At 42.6% G+C, this 22,718-nt stretch overlaps 1 protein-coding gene across 3 annotated transcripts in view; it reads right to left on the bottom strand.

Annotated features, from left to right (window-relative positions):
- The window catches only part of RASA3 (RAS p21 protein activator 3), a 164,581-nt gene extending 142,908 nt beyond the window's left edge, over window positions 1-21,673 (bottom strand). The window contains exon 1 of one of the 3 annotated variants that reach the window (XM_040554578.1): window positions 21,571-21,673. In XM_040554578.1, coding sequence (XP_040410512.1) covers window positions 21,571-21,616 — 46 coding nt within the window. In that variant the 5' untranslated portion in view covers window positions 21,617-21,673. Of the gene's footprint in view, window positions 1-17,128; window positions 17,265-21,570 lie in introns of those variants that run through there. The other 2 variants (XM_040554438.1, XM_040554820.1) reach the window with 2 other exon arrangements.
- Window positions 21,674-22,718: the final 1,045 nt, after the last annotated feature.

Raw genomic sequence — 22,718 nt, 5'->3', positions numbered from 1 at the left:
TTTACCGCTAGCCTGGGGCCACTGAATTAAATCTTTTTGAGGCCTGTACTTTCTGAACATATGTAAAAAGATTTTCAAAGATGTAGCTCACCCACATCTCTCTGAGGCTTCCTGAGGACAGTAAGTGGTATTTCTTCCATCCCAGGACTATCCTTTTGCCATAGGATTTGGTCCTAATTCTAATTCCAGAGGATTTATTTGCTCAGGAGAGGCAAGACAGTTGAAGGAAAACGCAAAAAAAAATGTTTAGCATTGTAAACAAGAAACAGAACCTCTCACCATCTTCTGTCCTGAGACCATTCTTGAATGCAGCTACATCACTTATACTAAAGCTTCCCCAAACTATTCAGTCTGAGGCAGAAAGCAAGTATAGGAAGTGTCAACCCAAACAGTTAAGTCACAACAAAGAAATAAGCAACTAAAAGAGACTTCTATAATAGAAAATATTCGGCAGAGATAATTACTACGGAGGTATCATTACAAACCAAAGAATTACATTAAAAATAGTAACGTGGTAATGCCAGGTGTTCCATAGTTAGAAAGTATAAGAATTATGGTTTTAAGATTTTTTTTCAGGGATTTCTATTTTGGCCGGATTTTGAGTTTGGCACATTTTCATAAATGCATAAACAAAATCTCATAGAGAAGTAAACACATCCTGCAACCTTCCCCATATTATCTGTTACGTCTGTGCTCCATAATTAATAGGTAATAGAAGCATCCGTAAGAAGTAGTCCCTAGAAAACCCTTTTTCCAAGTCCCCACTTCAGAAATGGTTGAGCCATTTTGAACGACATGTAAAAGATAAATAAGCAAGCCTGATGGAGATACCTTCCACAGAGTTCTTCAGCTGAACAGACGAAATACAGTAAAGTTGTAGCCAAAATAGGATCACTGGAAGTATTTGGCAAGATCTGCAATAAATTGTGTTAATTTAAAATTGTGTTAATTTAAAATTGTGATCTCTCTACGCTTTTATAGTTCACCAGTCCGGGGTCAATCTTTAATAAATGACAATGACAAGTCCTGCTTCTTCTCATCAACCATTCTTCTCTCCCTCTGTTGCAATTGAAATTTTTTTCCTGGTTGTAGATATGCTATAATAGCAGGAGATAAAGAAAAAAAAAAAGTAAAGTGACGTTCTTTACTGAATAAATATGTTAACCGAACCAGCTTGCCCACTGGCCTGCCCAATGGAAATTGCTCCGATTCTGGTAGCTCAGGCAGCTCTAAGGAGCACGAGAAAGGAAGAATTCCCTTCCTTTGCTCTCGAAAAGGAGAAGAGCAACATCACCAACAAACGCTTGTCACCTGTAATTGCTAACTGAGCTCTGCTGCCAAGGGAATAATCCTGAAAATAAATCATGGAGGGTATCATGTCAAAGCACTGTCAGGTTCCTTATTCCTGATTTTTCTCTTTCCTGGCAGAAAGAGCCATTTAAGAAGAAAACACCTGAACAAGACAGAAAAAGAGAAAAGCAGCTGAAAGAAGAAGGTGTGAAAAGTAAGATGAGGGAAAAAGAAAGACATCACGTCCACCATGGAAAGGGAAAAGATCAATGAGAACAGGACGCTGCTCCAGAAATAGCATTATTCCAGTAGTCTCCTGTGAAAGCAATTTAGGAAGCAGAAAAGGGCTCTTACTCATACTCCCTCTTGGCTTACTATGGCATTTGGAAATGCTACTGTCCTCAGCCTTCTGCTTTGCCCTTGTTCTGGAAGTCCTTCCTTTTCTGGCATGGTGGACCAGCACAACAGGGGACTGCGAGTCCTTTTGGGGACCGCAACCCTTCGCGTCCGCACACTTTGAGTTCTGTGGTTCAAGTAAAAATACTGCTCCTACGCGGGTGATAACTTCTACCAACAGAGAAGACAGCACTTGTGAGGTCGGTAACTTTTCAACTATGCAGCTACCACAGCAGAAATTGTGAGCAGAAATCCAGCACCAGCTGGGGTGCCTGGGCAAAGCAGGTGGAGGAGCCATCCATCTTACGATACTGTGGTTTTAAGTAAGAGTGTAGCTATTAAACACGCTGTGTTTTCAGTAGAGTGGAAAAAAAGCATAAAGCAAATAGGGGTTAAAGCCATTTCCTCTTATAATTACCAAAAAACTACTTTGCATTTAGAAAAGCTGACAAGAGAGGAGCCTTACTGGGAAGAGGACCATCACCGAGGAACTGTAGCGTAACTAATAAATTAATCTGCGTAAGATTAGGGCTTTTGTTTCGCCACGTGATGACTTTCATCTTAGTACCCGAAGACTTCCCAGTGAAGAACCAGCTGGATGACAACAAATACTTCAGAGTGAGGGCTTTGAAATGTCTTCAGAGGCTCCCTGAAGCCCCTGAGCCTCTTCCTATGAGGGAGAAGACTTGGTGGAGCAGCACCCTCCCAGCACAGCCACTTCCTTCCTTCGTCATGATTTCATGCAATTTTTGTGTCAGTCACAGTAATTACATTCCCAGAGAGAAAATACTAAAAATACACAAGATTTGTTTCTAGCTTCCCTTTTAATGGGATTTAGCAGCTTGAAAGGAGAAACAGCACCGCGTGACCCATCGGCTCTCTGCGTGCTACAAGCTACCCCTCTTAGACCATCAATGATTCACTGGTCAGGGGACAGAAACTTGTGTTCTGGAACATAAATTCTGTATTATTATTGTTATTTCTTTAATTCTTCAAAAGAAAATATGTATTAAAATCACAAACTGAGCTCAGCATAGACGTGCAAGGTGGCACCAGTTCTCTCAGGAGATGTATCAAATGAAACCAAGCAGGAAGGAATAAATATCAGCTCTTGCTTTATTTGAAGTAGGATTTCGGCTGTAATCATCCTGGAGGCTGCCAACTTTCTAAACAGGCATCCCAGCGATAACTGTTTACCTCCTGGAACTTGGGAATGCTTTCTGTGATGTTTTCTCCTTTCTCATCTGCAATCCAGTTCAGCGAATAACGTCTGAAGCACTGGTGATGGCAACTTCTTTTGTGAAATTCTGAAATATAAAACTGTACCTTTATCGTACTGAACCGATGGAAGGAATTACAGCTACTGCAGCCAGTGAATGTGCCATAGAACTGGGGTCTCCACACTTCAGAAAATTCACAGCTTCCCATGGCAGGACCCCAAATGCCATCACACTACAGAGAAAAGCTTCATTTCACCCGAGTACCTGTGCCAAAGGTGAGAGAGGATCCTTGTTTGCCCCACAGTAGCTGTGGCGATACATGCCCCAGACATGTCAAGTACACCCAGATCTGGCGCAGACGGGGCGAGCACCCACTGGCTGGAGCTCATCTCTTGCCACCAGCCATGACGGGAGAGTGCCAGGACAGGCAAGCTGGTCCTTCGTGCCTGTTGCAGCGGTCACACCAGGCAAGCACAAGTCAGCAGCTCCATCCCACGGAGGTTTGTTTCTAAAAGAAGGTAACGCACCCTTTAAACATGAGCCAAAAAGACAGTAATTTAGTGAATCAAAGCTCCCTTCAATAGCAGAAGGAAGAGGCCAGCTCACCTTTCATAACAATTCTATTTTTATTTTTTTTAAATGAAAATGTCCTGTGCCCTTATGGCTGAAATCAAACACTCACAAAGTGTCCCGCTTTGCATGGTTCCAGGTTGGATTTCAGGGCATTCTGCAAGGGACAAGCTGTCCTTAACAAGTTATATGGATTGAAAGAGAACTGTGTCCTGAATTCCTGTGTCCTTTTCTTCTTTAAAAGCTTCGTGTTGGATGATAATAACCTAAAATGTTTGACTGAATGCTACCGCCTTATAATTAAACAGGTATGTTACTGTCTTCAAATCCCTGGCTCCAAAGTTGAAACACTTTGCTACTGAAACACCGGTATGATTGTAAGCCAAACACTTGAAACAAAACAGAATTAAAGTACTATTATGAAAAAAAAATATGTGTTGAGTTACCAGAAATGCTAATCTCAGGGCCAAATTCTGCTTCTGTTCTCAACTACTGCAAATCCAGGCCAACAGCCTTGATTGCAATTGGTTTGGATACAAAAACCTTATATGAAGAAACCATGACAAAAGAAAAGATTGTGGGTTTTGTTTTGTTTTTAAAAAGGAGAGGGGAATAGTTTTCCACTGGGTTAATGAGCTGAAGCAGGTCACTGAAGATGAATTTACGTTTAAGGCCCCAGCTGATGCAAGGAAGAAGTAAAGCCACAAACTCCTTCGGTAAAGTGGGAAATGGTTACTCACCCCCTGGCAGTATTTGACACCAAAACAGCTCTCCTAAGGGTCAGCAGAAACACATGGAGCACGGCAAGAACCGTCACCACTCAATAATCCGTGCTGGTTTCCATGGCAAAGTTACGACTATAGACACAAGCAGGGCTTGTCCAAGTGAGAAATGAGTAATCTGGTATTCACCACCCCACCCCCCTTTTAACTGGACAAACACCAAATTTGAGGGTATTCATCATTATTTCTTTAAATTTATCACAATACAGAAACGGAACATTACTTAAATATTCCCAAATTATTATTTTCTGTCAGTTTGGTTTTTTTGAAAAACAGAGTTTTTATGATTTCAGGAGAAAAGTATTCATCCGGATTTCCAGGCCCTGGATGTAAGCAGGAATAACAAGCTGCATCCATATTGCTGGTAGTTTAAAACAATTAATCAGGCTTTCCAAAAGTGTTGTGATTGTAATATTGAATTAAAATCTGTTACACTGAAAACTGAATTGTTAACCTTTTTTTTAGCTTTGTAGTTACAGAACATGTAGCGCTCACGTTTTCCAGTTTGCTCTTAATGAAGCTAAGAAATCCCCTCTCGAAGGGTTTTCACTTGATGGCCCGGCAGGAACTTGAAGGAAAAGAAAGAAAGAAAGGAAGAAAGGAAGAAAGGAAGAAAGGAAGAAAGGAAGAAAGGAAGAAAGGAAAGGAAGGAAAGGAAGAAAGGAAGAAAGGAAGAAAGGAAGAAGGAAGGAAACACCACAAATGTTGTAATAAAGCCGTAACAATGAGGATCTTTGTTCCTCCCTAACACTCAGGTTTGACTCTTACTGCTAACCTCACTGAAGTCAGCTTAATTGCACTACGTTTCAAACTCTCCACCACCGACCCAAGGAAATCCAGCTGAAGGGCTGCTGTCGCATTCGGCTGAGGGTCACCGTTGCACCCGACTCCACGCTCTCCATTCACACACGCTTCTTGAAGGTCCGTTTGCATTTCAGTACAAGCCTGCTAGTTTGCCAAGCAAGGAGCTCTGGTAGAAGAATTCAAACTCTGCTCTTAAATGTAAAAGAAATTCAGCTGGGCCCAGCCACTTGATTCTGCAAATTCAGGCACATTTACTGAAGTCTGCAGACAGACAACCATGGAGTTCAAGGCCGAGGTTCTCAAGTCAGTGAGTCTGGTGCTCAAAATCCCATTTGTGGATGCCACATCCTTGCCAGCAAGAGGTCCAATTATTCTTTTGCTTTTCTACAGATGAAAAGCCCGTGTCTGAACAAACATATGAACCACGCTGCAGGGAAGCACTCGGGTTTGCTGGGCTGCAGGAAGACACTACAGAATTTGTCACCCTGAAGTATTGTTACAGCTCTCCAATTTACAAGCTAACTTCTACGGGGACTTTGCAAACAGCACCTATAAAAACCATCCTGATTTTATTGCCAGTGCAGCATCTTCTTTCCCACAGGCAGAGACGGCTGGGCCAGGTGAATGGGGTGGCACACATTTGTGCACACAGCTGTGTGCACAAATAGGCAGGACCAGGGGTGTCTCAGGAGCAGATGATGCAGCACGTGGTGCCCGTGCAAGACTTCCGCCTGCCCTGCCCTGCGGGGTTAAGAGGTAGGAAACTGGCTAATGGGGGAAGAGAGTGGGCATCAGGAGAAAGAACGTCCCCGGGATGGGAAGGAAGGAGCCTGCAGGAAGGAAGATGGAGGAATTGTAATCGCTCTGCTACTGTGTCAGAGGGGCTGGCAAGGAAAAACCTCCCTACCTACTGTTGTTCCAGCCCTCGTGCATCATTTCTAGCTAGAGCAGCCAAAGAAAAGTTAAATGAGGAAGGAAAGCTGGGATGGAACGTCCTGGTCACCTCCACATCCGGCGTCATCCTCTGTTTCCTCACCAGCCAAATATAACCCAGATTTGGTTCACTGCGGTATTTTCCTTTGAATCAGCAGATTCTTTATTTTTTAATTAAAGCAAAATCAGGCCAAATCTGTAGGAAAACACAGAAGCTCAAGAGCAAAGGTTACTGCCACTATATATGTATGTGGAGGTGATGTGTTATATTACCTACCTGAAAACAGGGAGAATATTACTAAAAACCATAAGCAAGTAGCCATTTGATTACAAATATATATATATTTAAATGATGATGACATTTTTTCAACCTGAGAAGTCTGAGATATATATATATTAATAAAGAAAGAAAAACCTCCTTCAGTAAAAACAGAGATGGAAGCTGTGAAGTAAATCACAGCTACCTTTCTGCAGTGTTTTCTTGTAACTTTTGAGCCCTTTAGGAATCTGATAAAAAGAACCCAAAAACAAAGGAGAAAGTTTTTTGCTCTTTCTTATCTCTGTCTCTGACGCCTACAAGCAGCATAAAATTAATCTTGCATTCTGCACCGACCAGCAGATTTTGAGTCGCATTTCAATTTTAAAAACTTGGTTTTCTTCATGAATTAAATATGGCACCTACTAACACAATCACCGCAGCCAGGCTGGAATTTTAGTTCCAATAATACATTGATTAAACTGTGCCCCCAAGAGTTTCAGTTTTCCATACGACAAAGATTGCTTTGATTATCCCACAGCTGCATTATCTATGTATTAGGGTTTAAGCACAGCGGCGTGATTTGGCAGGCATTTGGAACCGTGCCTGTCATATACAATCTATACACATACGCACAAATTAAAGCCCATTGAGCTGGATTCCCTGGTGCCTTTCTGGAGCTCAGCTGGCATAGCTGCACTGAAAATTGGTCCCATTATCGGGAGACAGACAATCACTCCTGGCCTCCACCCCCCCCTCCCCTGGAGCTGGCTGTCCTTCCTGGCTCTGCTTGCTGCATCCTTTGTGCTCTGCCAGGGCTTTGTTGCGGGGGCTGCGGCCTTTGATTTGATCCCACCACTCTGCTAACACCGTCAGAAACAGAAACTGGGATTTGCTGAACGGCGCGTTACTGGTAATTACTTTAATTTCGTCTCCCCATCTCTGCCAGGCTTCTTGTGCCACGGAAGCAGGCAAAGCAGTGTTGGCTGAGCTCTTTTAACAGTCTGCACAGCACAAGCTTCCTATCACTTCTGGACTCCTTAACTTGAAGCTTATCAAAAAAACAGAATATATATGAGCTGGTTATGGTGCAAAAAAGCGGGGTGTCAACCAGGCATGGCTCCATTCCCACAAACGATGGAAACTGAGTTTGGGGGCAGCTGCTGGGAACATCTGCAGAGCAAACTGCAAGCAGCTGTAGCTTGGACACCCTTACATAAACACCTATGAAAACCCACTATGAAAGGCAAGCAAAGTGGGTATAACCCTCAGGAAATACTGGTTACCCACTAGTCAGAGTCCCTGCAGCTTTGCTAATTTATGGCTTTAGCAACAGTTCAAACTCCTTTTTGCTAAGCGTGTTCATACAGCCTTGAAAGCAAGCTTCCTGCATCAAGTTAAACTTCAAATTATTTCATCTTTGCTGCTGTTTTAACCTGAGCTAGTTAACTTTGGCTTACTGATTTAAGGTAAAGCTCAGATTTCTTATGGTGTTTTGCAGTGTTGTTACATCCTGTATTGCACTCCTGGAAGATACAAGCAGCCATTAGCTAGAGAATCTCATTATCACAGCTACATCCTAAGCTAGACAAAGCGTGGCTGACAGATTAATCTAACAAGGTGAGAAGATGCACAGGTTGGCAGACAATAACCATCCAGACCATGTAACGTTCAAACTCATTGTCACTGCAGATACACGTGGGTTCAGCTCCCTGTCCGTCTGATTATGCTGGAACATCAGCCAAAGCAAGCCTTACCTCAGCTGTGAAAAAAAACAAAGCAGTATTTACAAGCCCTTGAAGATGTCAGCTAAAAAAAAAAAGTATAAAACATAGACTGCATTATAATGCTAATCATGAAAACCTGTGGAAGTTTGTAAATTTTCCGGTATGGGTTTAAAAAAATAAAAAGGTTCATACCCACCTTTGCTAACTTCACACAAACAAAATTCCAGCAAATGGGTGCAAGTGCATAGAGCCAGCCCAGACTTGAACCAGGATTGATTTCAAGTACGTTACAGATCCAAGCTGAATGCTTTGCACAACTCATTTCAGGCTCTGCTTTTGTGAGCTGAAGGCAAGAGCCCATTTCCTCTATGCCGAGTGCAACTAACAACAGCTGTAAAATGGTGCTGGCTGCCTGACAGGGCATAATACTTTTATCCTCTGACCTTTCTGAGGAAAGGAACAAGGTTGGCATGGATGCACACTTGCACATTTTTTCCATCATGTAACATATTATCCTGATGCAACTCATTATTACATTGTAAACACAATTTTAGTTTGATGCTCATCATCTCTCAGAATGACAAACACCTCCTATTGTGTTTAGAAATACACACACTTCTTAAAAAATCCTGCTTGTAACCGGGTCTTCTTATAAGAAGTTTTAATCTGCATGCTGTTTCCTCCAATATTAGAAGCAGACGTTAGACACGTTTGGTCTGCATGTTCTGTGCAACGAACGCTCTCACTACAATATACCCAGCCTACGTGCCAAGCCCACGTGGAAGCTAAGGGAAAAAAAGAATCTGGAAATTTAAAAATCAGGTGCCCAAATAAAATGTACTGTTCTCAAAGCATCCTGTGCTGTCAGGCTGAAAGCAAAACAAAACCGAACATTCTTTTGTTAGCTAGCTAAATAAATACAGTTCTGCATCTTCATTAGATAATCAAACTCAAATTAAGATCTTTGCCTCCATTTTAAAAATGTCGTTCACCTGACCACACTTGTAACAACAAGAAGCTCAAGTCACTAAAAGAGAGGAGACAGATTGCACTAGGTTAAAGCATGCAAGGGACTTGACTTTACATGCCCTTCCTATACAAAATGTACTCCCCCGGACTGCAGGACCAGGACCTTGAAGGGGAAGAGGCAGTTGCAGGGGGATCCGGGACCTTCACAGTTCTTTCACTTCTTTTCTTCATGCTCCAGGAGCTAGGTTGCCATCTGGCACGGACTCGCAGCAGCTGCACAAAATAAACTTGAGCAAACATATGGGGACAGGTGTGACTAACAATCAAATGGGGGGGGAAGTACTGCATTTCAATTTATCTACCAAAAGTTCCTGGGGAGTCTGCACCGCTGAGTGCATGTTCTGTTCCACCTTTCAGCCCTAATATTTATTCTTCAACCTTAGTGTCTGGAGAAGGCTTCATTCAAATCATTGCTCCAGAGAATATTTTGGGTTAAACTATTAAGACAAAGTTTTTTCCCTTATACCATGCATGGTCTTGTCAAAACAAATATATACCTAATATACCTCCAACTACAAAAGCTCTTTCAATAACCAGTAAAACCCTTTGGGTCTTTCTAGTTTACTTCAATTTGAAAGCCAGCCCACCCCCCCTCAAATAAGCATTCTGTTTAACTTGAAATATAATTTGACTCAATTATGCAACTGGAAAAATAAATTTATTTGTACAGAGGAAAGCCATAAACAGTTCACAAGTCAGAAAACATATTTTAATGTCCCTAGAAAGACTGGGAAGTTACTTAGTATAGTCATCTGGTCTCCAGAAGGACTGAGATCACTGTAGAACTTCGTGTATCTCTTGAAACACGTATTGAGCAAATCTCATAAATCAGAAATTTTCTCTTTACGCAACAGAAGCCTGTTCTTTCCAGGCTCCAGATGAGAAGCTTTTACCCCGTGGAAGTGAAATGCATACCTCTTTTACAGCCCTGCTACTTGTGACTCACTTGTATAGAATGACCCTGTTAATTTCATTGTGGCAAAAGTGTGAGGCTCTAGGAAGTGGTTTTCAAATCCTCAGCTTCTGCAAACAAAGCTAAACAATTCAATTTAGCTGAGTCCATGAGGACAGAAAGCCCGGATGCCACGCTGAGCTCATTCAGAAGGTGCTATGGGGCTGCTTCAATTCTAGAGACGAAGGAGCAGGTAAAGATGTCCCCTACACGTGGTTTTATGTTTAGACAAGCCTACAAATTCTATTCCTTTTATCTACTACCCCGCTGTCGTTACGGTTAAACTACTGTAACTGCACACATGCAGCGACCAATATCTGTGGTTTTGCACAGAGCAACCCCCCTCTATGCACACAAAGAAACCACGACCCCAGGCACATCAGACTCTGCTCTCGTGTGGCAACTCCAGCACATCTTGGGTGCTTGGGATTGCCGTGCTTACTCTGAACAAATACATGTCCTTGAGCAGTAATCCCGGAGTGCCCTGAACACACAAGACCTCATTTAAGCCACTTGAGGGAAATGCTGCCAGAGGTGCTGTGGGTCAGGTTCTCCTTTAAACAATGAGCACAAGAAAATGAGGCACTTCTGAGCAGTAGGTCCTGCCTCCAAGATCTTCGGTCAGATTGTGATAACCCCAATGCAGGAAAGAGGAATCTATAATTTGGTTCGATGAGCCACGTAAAGCTCAGTGAGATCCCTTGTTTTCAGCCTCGGTCATTTCCTATCATCAGCTGCCAGGCAGGAGGAGTGGGAACGGAAGAAGAGCGTGCAGAAACTGGCTCTATGGCAACTGGAGTTTTCCTCCTCCAGGGGAATTCCTTACTGGCCATTTGCAAGCACAATCCAGTCCCCTGCACCAACTGCAAAATGAAATCTGATGAACGAGGGAAAGCTGGTGATAGAGACAGCACCTGGGACCTCTCTGCAAGCTGCTCCTCAGCTGCACAGGCCCGGCCCCCAGCCATACCCTGCCGGATCTGTAAGATCTCCACGCAGGTTTTGATCAAGGTCCAGATAGAAATGGAAATTTGCATGCGCCACGAGATAGCTGAACGAAGTCTGATCAAGAAGTCAACAGGTGCTGGCTTTGCCAGACCCAACGGGTGGCAGAACGCATACCGAAGGTGAGTCAGCTGGCAAAGATCACAAAGCATGCAACAGGAACGTGCAACGAAGTCTGCCGTGCTTCCACAGGAGCGCGTGAACCTAGAGGCTAGAACGACCAAGCCAGCAGTTAGAAAAAAAAGTACCTCTGGAGACTCGTGCCAAACCAACAGAAATGCCACTTACATTCTTACTGCTAGCATCCAAATAACCGATCACATTTCATCACGAAGGAACACGTTGCTATTGCCCGAGGCCAGTGCAGAATCTACTAAGGAACCAAATAGGAACAAATGAGATATTGAGTCTGAACTTGATGAGCAGCATTCCAGTTCCTGCCATATTTTTTGGTGAGGCGTGTTTTAGGAAGGCAGATTATTCTGTGAAATTTGTTGCTTTTTTTGTAAAATGTATCTAACTGTAGCACAGTGCAAGGCAAAAGATAGGAGGGGAATTACACCTCTGGCCTTTAAAGGACAGGTAAAGTGGTCGAGATTAACACACTGAGAAACACATCTCAGAGTCTCTCTGACTTCCCTGAATTTATTTTGGTAGAAAGGGATGAGCAAGTACAAATGCTCACATGCACACCTCCTTGCAAGCACTGGGAGCCAGGATAAATTGAAATGAAATGAAGTAATTTCAAGTGCATATTAACATAAGGCTTGTGAGGCTTGCTTTGAAAGGCTGTATTGTATAAAACATGGTACTCACTCTTAGCCCAGGTAAAATGTCATTGTGGTACAAGCTGTTTTGTTATCAATATGAAGAGTGAAGTATGCTAGCATTCTCTTCACCAGCTCATAGACAGAATCAGATAAAACAACTTAAATCGCTCCTACAATAAAGGCAGTTGGTCATCATAGCTACAGTAATGTTACTTCTCTGTTTTCTAAAAGCAGTGAAAAAATATCCTCAGGTTCTCAGGGCACCGTGAATTAAATTGCTAAGGGATTACAGACTACCAGCATTTTTAGGATTCATTACACATGGCCCCGTTCTCTCTAGAAGGTCCCTGGGCAGCTCTTCCATCTCCTTTCTGTCTATGTTGAGGGTTCAATATACTTCTCCCTCCTCGTCATATTTATTTCCTTCAACAGTATTGTTTCTTTCCTGTCTGAAAATAAGTTAGTCACAGGGTTACCATGTACAATTTTGAGGGTGGATGAGTTAAGGATCCTACAAGCTGTCCATCAAAACCATTTTTTTTGTTCTATAGACATCTGCGGAAGTGCTTGAAGCAGCGATTGCCTCTCGTTTCCAGTCTCTAATGCCCAAACCATTACAGTTGTGCCCGCTGATGCCTAAAACATTCCCTGAAATATTTGCATTGATTGGACATAGCTTTTAAAAACTAACATATCCAAGCTGGCAGACAGATAATATTAGCTGTGAGGCCTCACAACCTTGACCAGCAAACAAAATAGAGGCATCAGAGCAAAGCCTTGCTGTAAACGGCATGCCACAAGTTCAGCGCTCCTCGCAGCAACAAAAACCACAGGTTGCAGATACTTTGGGGCCGGGCTCCATTTTTTTTTCCTGCTCATGTCACTTTCGGTTCAAAAATCTCTAAAATCAGAAAAGCTAGTCAGCTGTTCATCTGCTGACAGTCGCAAAACGCCAGGACCACCCGAAGCTTCCCACCCCAGCATTTACACCCAGTGCTATTCTTTCACCCTCCTCGGTGCTGAACAGGAACAGGAGAGACACGAGGAAAACATTAGTTAGGAGCCACTTGTCCGACGTGCAGCAAGCACATGCTCTTGTGCTTTGCAAGCAGACCTTGTCAAGTCTCACGAGTGAAAAGCAGCCATCTGACCTCCATCTCAATTCATCTCTGCAGCTCTCCGCCTCCAGACCAGCGGTCCTGGAGCAGAAGAGAGGCGGTTACACCACGAAGCAGCCAAGGCCGTGCCTCCCACCAGGTCTCTCCCCTCCCTCCCTCCAACACACGAGCAGAAAGGACCCACGACGGCAGAGATGCTTTCTAGGGTTGCAGCCCTCCCCTGCAGCACATCTTGATCATATAGCATGATATTACTGAGGAAAGACATACGACCCAAAGAGGCGTGCCCTCGCGGTGCAAGCCAGTGCCTGCAGCTTCCCACACTTGAACAAGATGAAAATAATAAAGGCTATAGAAAGCTTTCTAATTTCCCATGCAGCTCTGGAGAAAGACTTGAAGCTGATGCAACTCCCTTCTCTCGTTAGGCTAAAAACCAGAGGAGATTATTTCCAAACCTAAAATACTTGTGAAGAATTCATTAATCACTGATAGAAAGTAAAATAGCCAAGGAGCAGGGCTGCGCCTGCCAGGAGCTGACGGTACCAGTCCTGCAGGACACCCTCAGCCCCTGCTGACTGATGTGGCTCGGTGACGCTCCAGGTCCTGTGGAGCAGGGTGCTTGGTCCCATGGACGCAGATGGAGACCGGCTGTTTCTCTCAGTTTGCTCGTCACAAAAAGACTGGAACTGTTTGTAAGATCATTGAACGCAGTGACAAACGAGCGCGGCAGGCCGCAAACACGGGTTATGCCTTTGTAAAGACGGCTCACAAATCAGAAGATAGATCTTTTCCCTTTCCCTAGTTGAATCTTGGTTTCTATTTGTTTATCTTCCTTCAGATGAAATAAAAAAAGACAGAAATAAAATACGTCCAACTCTTGAAAGAGCCAACACATGGATGCGAGGCACACAGGTTCTGTTTGCAGATCAACCGCCCCAAGGCTCGTTAAATAGGGTCTAACAGTGACCCCTAGTGTTGGTCGGCAGCACCACGGCTTTCTGTTGGAGGATTACTTGTTTATCAAAAATAAAAATAACGATAAAAAGATAACCCACCTGCAAAAACTTCTACTGGCATATATTATGGATATCTAGATGAGATGTAAATGGCGGATTTGTTGATGACATTTTATTTCAACAATGTCTCACCATACAATTCTCTTTTTTTGTTGTTTTATTTTTCAGTCGGACCTATTGCTACAAATGTGATTAATATTTGATCTTATTATTCATATGTATACATTATTTACAATAGGCAAAATGTCACGGCTTGATGTTAAATAGCACAACATGTCATGGCACAATATTTATTTTGGCAATAGCTGGGGTGTGTATTTGGGGATTTCAAAGGATATTAAGTGCTGGCTAGCTATTTCTGCTGAGATCCATTTAGGGCTACCAAAAAGGAGAGTCTGAGCCGTATCCAAAGAGTGAAGCAGCAAAGTAAAAGGCAAGGAGAGAGGAATCTGGAAATTAAGTAGAAAAGAAACTCCAGATTCTAGGCATAATGGCTGCATTAATAAACATACTTGCATAGCAAAATGAGGCTTGAGAAGACCATCAACTTTATGACGTTTTTTCATAAAGAGAAACATTGAAGACAATGGGTACAACTCTCCATTCACTACAATTATCTTTGCAAACCCAGATTAAACCATGTGTAGCCATAACCTCACGTAAAGTGTCTGGTTTGACGTGAACTTAACCAGGACTTCCATTAGCAAACCACAAATAAATAAAGAATGAGCAAATGAAAACACAGCAAAACAAGCAGCTAATTAAGAGCCTGAACTTGTAAAGGGTGGAGCATCATCGTCAGTACTGACTCCGGGGCAAGTAGATGGGACCATGCTTCACAGACACGAATGCTTGAATCTGCATTCATTGCTCAGCTCGAGCTCGCGGTGCTGAGCTTCAGTACCCATTTTGCTATTTCACGCATCAAAAGTATGCAGTTCCCAACCTTACTGATTGGTCGTTTGAAGAAAAGTACATGAGATCATCACTATGTTAAGAGCTAAGTCAGTTCTTGAAAACAGAGGGTAAAACTTCTAAAAATGCTGTTTAAAAAAGTGCAAAACAATGGACAAACCAACAAACCAAGCTGGAGCTAGCTTGCCAGGGAAAGAGAAGTAATTTTATCCCTAGAGCACTGACGTGCAATCTTGGCCCCTTAGCTTCAGTAAGAACAGAATTTCATTAGTGGTTCTTGCTTTCTCAATAGATAGTCTCAGCTATAACAAGGATTTTTTTCTTTATTTTCATTTACTGTTCTTCCCTCAGAAGCGCTGTATAATTTTTCTCATTGCTGATGTTGCCATCAATCAGGTTCCCAAGTTTTCCTCTATGTTCCAATGCCAAGCTTAGTCAACATGGATAAATAACAGTTATTTCGGGACCAGAATACCAAAATTCATTCTTTTTCTTTCATATAAAAGTTTTAAAATAGACTTAATCTGTATTTCATGTTTGACACTTACATAGAAATTCGGATCCATCGAAAAGTTGGATATGAATTATTTTTTTGAATCACCACCTAATGCATATCTTCACACATGCATTAGACCTACTTCGTAAAATAAACTACAAATGAGAGAGAGAGAGAAAGAGAATGCAATAACAAAGTTACAACAAAGAAAAGTGTTTTAACTCTGCAGACAGCTACCGACAGCTCAAAACATCTCTTCATCTCCCAGTGTCATTTTCCACTTATAGAAAGGATCAATTTGTAAGTTTTCCATTTTTCAAGAGACAGCAGAAATTCACACACACACACACAAAAATCAATCAGGTGATTCGAGACAAAAGCTGTACAGTACCCATGAGTTACTTTAACACTAGAGGGCAGGAGAGCATCTTTTAAATCCAAGTCTTGCAGTTCCGACTATCAATCTTCACTTGGCTAGCACAAGAACTCCTCTTTGGTCAGGTGACAAAATGGAAATAAGATATTTCCATTCTTATGGACTACTTACATGCGGTAAAAGTATCATGATTTTTATTCCCATATACCAGCACAAGGAAAGCAGCACCAACTGGAGCTGAAGAAATTAACTTGCAATGAAGCCATTTAACTTATGCAATCTGTACTGGCAGACTTAGTTCACGTTTAGTTAGCCTTCTCCTCCCGCAAAAAGGACTTTTATATATTGTTCAATGTATCGTAGCCAATTGTAAAGACTTCTTCAGATTCAGTGGGCTTCCTTCCATGCTCATGCAGAGAACCACCAGGTTCTCCTCTCACAACTAATTTCTTTGATACGGATAGTCAAGACTAACAGCCTCTCTTGGCCCAAAAGCATCTCTGACTTGTACAACGAAGATGTGATATTACTCAGCCTCAGTGAGAATTTGCATCTTTGACAGAACAAAGTAGTATTTACTTATTTATAAGATGCAGAGACATGCATAACTATTTGTCACATCAGAGCATTTTTTAAATCTGCAAATTGGCACTAAAGCAAAGAAACAAAAAACAGTTTGGAACTTTAGGTTAGCAACTGCAGTAGTCAGCACTATCTTAACACAGGAGTCGACAGGGCTCCCACTGGATGAATCACAGAGTCAACAGTCAGTCAGGAGAAAAAGCACGCTTGGTTCTCACCCTTACACAAGTGTCTAGGGACGCCAAAAGAAGAGGGGATTCACACTATGAGCACAAATCTGTCAAAATGCAAATATGATTATGCAAACTACCCAATGCACCTGCAAGACCAGTTGCTGTGATGTATCTAATACTTAGGTAGCACGTGAGTTTTTAATCTCCTTTTCATGGGAACTTTTTTTTTTTTTGCTAAAAAAATTCTTCGAAATTCGAGTAGTGAAGCGCTACTCTGACATACTTGCTAATGGGTACAAGGCTCAGATGAGGACCACAAAGTGATTAAAGCAGCTCTTTGGTTTGGAAAAAAAAAAAAAAGAAAAAATAATAGAAGTTCTTGCAAGAGATTCAAGAAATGAAGTTTAGCATGTCAGAAGAGTTGATGATTAGTGAAAAATACTGTTTTCATCTCCTGAAACGCAACTCTCGTCCATTTCAGCAGAACGACAGAATTGTATAGGAAAATGCAAACTGCATATGCTATTATCATCATGTATTTGGAAACCTATAAGCTGCACAGTGACTGCAAGAAAATTAGTTAAAAGAAAATTCAGAGGGTAATGATAAAGACAGCAATAAATATGGAAAAAAACAAAACAAAACAAAACATTCTCATTCCAAAGATATTACAAAATTGCTTTTCAAGGAAGCTAAAAGTTGAGGTACATATACTTACATTCCTTGCAGATGTTTTCTGGTTTGCATGCATTGCACCTCGGTCAACCACTGATTCCATTTCTCTGCGGAACCAAAGGATGCATCCACCATGGTGTAACGTCTTGGTGTAAGAAGGTTGAATCTGCCTGGGGCAGCGACCTGAGAAAAGTAAAAGTTGTTTTCTGCATACAATTGCTTCAAACATTGCATCTTAGTAACAGAATAATCAAAATCCGTATTTCTTTGGAAATGCCAACAAACTGGATGTCATGTTAGTTAACCAACCAGAAAGTGTGTCCTGGATTTACTTGTCCGTGCTGGTGGTTAACTGCAGCGGTGAGCAGTCCTCGCCCACAGCTAAGGGAGATCAGCACCAAGCTGTGCACCTGCTCCAGCTATGGTCCCTGCAATACGTGCTAGGTCACATAGTCAAGAGAGAAAGTTTCCGTATTACTCAGTATTTCACCATCCTAAAACCTAAACAGCAAATTTTCTAAATTAAAGAAGCAGACACAGTTCTGTAATACACAATTATATGCACACTCCAAAGTAAACATTTTTTTTGGACTTAAAATTAAAGGTTAGGCTGAAAACTACCACAGAAACATCTCCAGTAAGAACTATGCCCCGGGCTCCAAAGCTCTTAAAATATCGGAGCACGTGTATGTTACATTACTTGTAGTTCACAAGCATGGTCTGCTTCCTCCCTTCTCTCTGCATCCAGTTATCTGACTTTTCCTGTACCTGTTCTGTATTGAACAGCAGGAGCTACCATTATGGCACGCAATTTTTTGTTGTTGTTGTTGTTCCAGATTGCCCTGCTGCAGCTCCGAGCACGAAAACATGCACACATAATCCGCCCCTCTATATCCTTCAGTTCTGGATAATGGAGGAGTAGAGGAGGAATATATTTTTAAAAGGTCAGGCTGCCAAGTCCCACTACAGGGAGGACTCTGCAGACTCTTATGGGAAGCTAGATACCTAGGCCACATGTAGATACACGTCAGGATTCAACTGCTTAACCACAGACAGCAAGGGTCAGTGTAGGTGTTGCTCTGATCCTCTGCAGCAACTCAGACACGACTCAAATATAATCACAATCCTACATTTAGAGAACTGAATCAAGACCCTAGAGTTAGACTCCATTCAATATTAAAACACATACATTTGGGTAACTATGAGGTAGGTGTTTAAGCTCTCGTTCTAGTCAGTAGAAATCTAATTAATATGTTAATGGACTCCAGAGAGCAAGACAGTTTCCCCTAATGAAGACACCTACACGTGGTCAGCTGAATTATTGTCTGTGCTCCTCTGAAAATGGAAACCTCCAGGAAAATGGCAAAATCCAGACTGGTGGTAAAGCAAGCCAGGAGTATTTCATTGACTCCCTGTACATCCAGCTTAGCTCATCACCTTTACTATTTTTGCATGATGCCTCCCCTCTTGGGGCTTTATGTAGCCATATTACTTTGCATACTGGCCAACATAACCAATTCAGACACGTCTCAGAAGATATCTAAGGGATATAGGATTTAAAAGAAAATCTCAATGAAGCAGAAACTAACTCTTAGGACTAAGTCTTACTTCTACATTACAATTTCTTTAAACTTTCGTATAGAGGAACCTATTGTAGCCAGCAGTATAGTTTTGTAAAAAAAGTTGCTTTTTACAGTGCAAATATTTATTTTGCAGGTTAAAACTTACCCCAACGGTTTTACATTTTATTGTGAGCAGCAGGAAGAAGCAAAATAAAATTGTATTTTCTTTATAGCCTTAAAACAGATTTCTCTGTTTACTTTTGAGCAAGAAAGATTAAACATCCTTATGCTCATTGTTGGCACCTCTGGTAACCATACTGGACTAATACTGCACACGTGAAAGAGAGAAATCAGCTTGAAAGCCTCTTCTAAAATGAAACTCTTGGAAAAACTGAAGGCAAATGTGATTTTGGTTATTCTGACAAGAGCAATAGGACTCACTGGAATGAGTGCCCTCACTCTGCACTCACCACTACCACACCAAATCAAAACCTGCTGCAGAGGACAAATCTAAATACCAAGATTCTTTATTTTAGGAAAAAAAATCAGCAATGGGTCTGCATCATCTGGATAACCACAGGCAGTGAAGTATCCTGTGAGCAGCAGACCCTACAAGGCCTAATTTCCTATGGACTAAGTCATGCATCCCCATGAGCTACTCGCCAAGCCCCAGCTTCCCTTCCTCCACAACACCATCAGTCCCCATCTCCCACCTCCTTCAAGACTGTTTTCACACCCTCTGGCCGTGATCCTGAGCCATGTGTATGCCCACTGGACTGCTGGCAGGCCAAACAGAGCAGATAACTACTTAGTTCAGGCTGCAGCCTCCCCCTGGGGGAAAGGGGCACTTGCCTAAGCTACCCACTGACTTTCACAAAACTTGCTGGAAGTATCTTTGCTATTGGAGACCTCTATTTCTTTGTCAGACTTGCTGGACAAGGGTTAACATGAAGAAAGATGCTGTGGAAGAAGCAGGACTAATATACAGTGCAGTTGTGTAAGTAGAAGTTAAGAGAGTGAAAAATTAAAGACATTTGGTGTAATTATAGATTGCTTTCTTGACAGCTTGTGCAGTTGATGGTGGCCAACAAATAATACAACATCTACATAACAGAAAGTAACGTCATGCTATTGAGGCTAAAAGTAAAAGAGATGGTACTTTTTCTATATGGAAAGGCAAGAATTCTGGAAGCTAGTTGAAGAAAGCTGTTGGGATACATGACAAAGTCAATGGTTTCACTTTCCAATCCTTCTCCATCTCTGTGCATGCCACAGATGCTCCCAGTTTGATCAAGTTCATCCCACTTTTGAATTCCCTTTTTTTAGACTAATTCAAAATCAAAATAACATTGTTTTCCATCCCCAAAACATTGTTTTCCTACCCCAAAGCTTAGCCACTCTCCATACAGCAGAGAGGAGCTGCACCAGGGGCACAGCTCAGATGCTCAGTTATGAAGTGGGGCCTGCAAAGGGTCGCACCCTGGTGGGCCTGTGGCAGTTACACGTGGGGTTGCAGAGAGAAGCTCAGATGGGTTTGGGGTTGCAGCGATCATGAGAGGAAAAGCTTCAAAACTAGAGCAGCAAAAAGGTTGCTGTCACAAACCAGGGTCACGCAAAACTGTTGAGGCTGTCAGGGCCCTCTGGAGGCCACCAGGCCCAAGGCCTGCCCCAGCAGGGCCACCCAGCGCAGGCTGCCCAGGCCCATCTCCAGGCGGCTTTTGAAGGCCTCCAATGAGGAGACCCCACAGCCTCTCTGGGCAGCCTGTGCCGGGGCTCCTCACCCGCACAGCACAGAAGGGCTGCCTGGGGCTCAGAGGGAGCCTCTTATCTGGACAAAGTCAGGGGCTGTTTCTGAAACTGTCCCAGAAAACCAAACACCTGCTGCTGGGGAGTTTCAGGCAACCTCTCTCACCACAACACAGTCCTCTATTCCAAAGCCCTAACGAACCACCTCACTTCAGTGCTCAAGCCAGAAAGAAAAAAAAAAAAAAAAAAGAAAAAGAAACTTTTAGAACATACAAGAAAACATTTTCACATAAAAACACAAAGTGAACATACACACCAGTTTACATGCACAAACATCAAGTTGATTCAGGAAAATAAATAAATAAAAGCAGCAGAAAGCTGCGTGCTAGTACAAGAATACCATACCTATAGATATTTTTAGAGCAAAGGGAGAAGAAAAAAAAAAAAAAGGTTCTCAACGCAGCAAAATATAGAAAGTTTGACAATGTGAGAAAGTTTTAATATGACTGTGGAGCTCTCCCCTTCCTCTCAAGATTTAAGAGATTACAGTGCAAATTTGTAAAGCAGTTTTTAACGGACTCTCCATACCTTCACACCTACAAGTACTATTAGCAAAGCAGTTGGTATATCAACAGCACTTAACCATTAGAAGAGTTTAGAACATCACTACTTTTGAATTTGAAAGAGAAACTTACATATTTCTGCAACTACTTAAAATTCAATTTCCCTCCAGTTTACACCTCGTATAATTTTTAAGCTTCAGCCACTGGTTCACGAAGACCTTGCTGTTCACAGCGCTGTGTCAGCCCTGTTTGCCCACACACCTCCACCACTCCCAGTGTACAGACACTCTTTGAACAACAAGCTACTTAATGATCTTCATGGTGAGAGCTCCCCTTTGCAGAAGTAGGTCTGGATCCCACCTGCCCAGAGCCCCCTGGAGCAGCACTGCACGAGCCTCCCTGTGCAGCTCGGGCAGCGATTTCACAGAGCTCCCACTCCAGAAGTACCTCGCTTGGAGAAGCCAAGCTTTCAGGAGGACACGAGAAAGCAGCACATAACACATGGGCATTGCAGAGCAACCTGAGATGCCGTACTCTGATTAGACAACGTTGAGAGCTACAGATATAAAGTAATAACATGTTCTGCATGCATTTCTGTGCCTCAGCTTCCTCACCTCCTTGAGCCTCCCCAGGATGCTGCAGGTGACAGATCCTCCGCATGCATCAGACCAGCTCCCCATGGCTGTGGCTGCTCTTCACCCTCACCACCCCAAGAGCAGTCTCTTCTCTTCCAACCCCCACACTTCCTGTGTATCTGTTTTTTCTTGCCCAACCAAAAGTTTTTGTCTTAGAGATTAGCACCAGCTCCTAACGTTTTTTGTCCTGTTGAGATATTTGAGTCCACCTTGCTCTTTCCTGAGTTTCTGCAGCTGCTGCCTTGGTGTCTGACTCTTGAAGGAAACCACTGAGCTCTGGGAAGTTACCCCTATACCTGGTCTTGGAGGGAACGTGCCACCTATGAGCAAACTGTGAGCTCCACCACTCAGTAGCTTCTAAATGGTATCAAAATCTCAGTCAAACTTCTTTTATTGTACATAAAAAGATCCACAAACTTAACAAATGCACATACTGTTGACCATACTAATTTCAAAGAGCTCTCAAGCCAACAAGTGCAATCATAAGAAGCCACAGGTTTCACAGAGCCGGAGGTACAATGCTTGATTACATCGGGTCTTCTGCTGAAGTAGGGTAAGAAGGCCACAGAGCTTTTTGGGCAGCTAAAGAGGTCTTCGTGGAAGCCAAACACGATGGCAATGCTCATCAGATGGCAATGGTGGGTCTAAAGATACCGCTAATGAAATGATCAGTCTGCTTATTGCACAAGCTAATGGGAAGGTGAGCAAGAGTTTGCTTTCCTCAAAGTCTCAGCTACTGAAACGGGAAAAATAGCAGATGTAAAAAAAGCTGCTGAGTAAAACAAAGCACAGTAAGTTTTACTGCAGTTGTAAAATGTGTTTCTGCCGTCTGCAGCAAACGCTGTCAGCAATGCTAAGGGAAAAATAGCCCCAAAGGAGCGACTTGTGAGGTGAAAATCTAACCTGGTTAACAACAGGAGGAGACCACTGAAATCAAACAGTTTTACAGCAAAGGGGAACAAGTGTGAACGGATCAAGAGGGGGCACACAGATCGTACTTTTCACATTTTTGCCTGTGACCACCTTTATGGCCACCTCCGAGACCTTCCGCACGCTGAACTTTGCCGAAAATGCCAAACAAAATGCAACTGATTGTGTTTTAGCAACCCGTGCGCCTGCTTTTCAGT

This window comes from Cygnus olor, chromosome 1 (genome assembly GCF_009769625.2).
Source record: "Cygnus olor isolate bCygOlo1 chromosome 1, bCygOlo1.pri.v2, whole genome shotgun sequence".
Taxonomy (NCBI): Eukaryota; Metazoa; Chordata; class Aves; order Anseriformes; family Anatidae; genus Cygnus; species Cygnus olor.
This window is presented reverse-complemented; position numbering and strand designations above follow the sequence as displayed.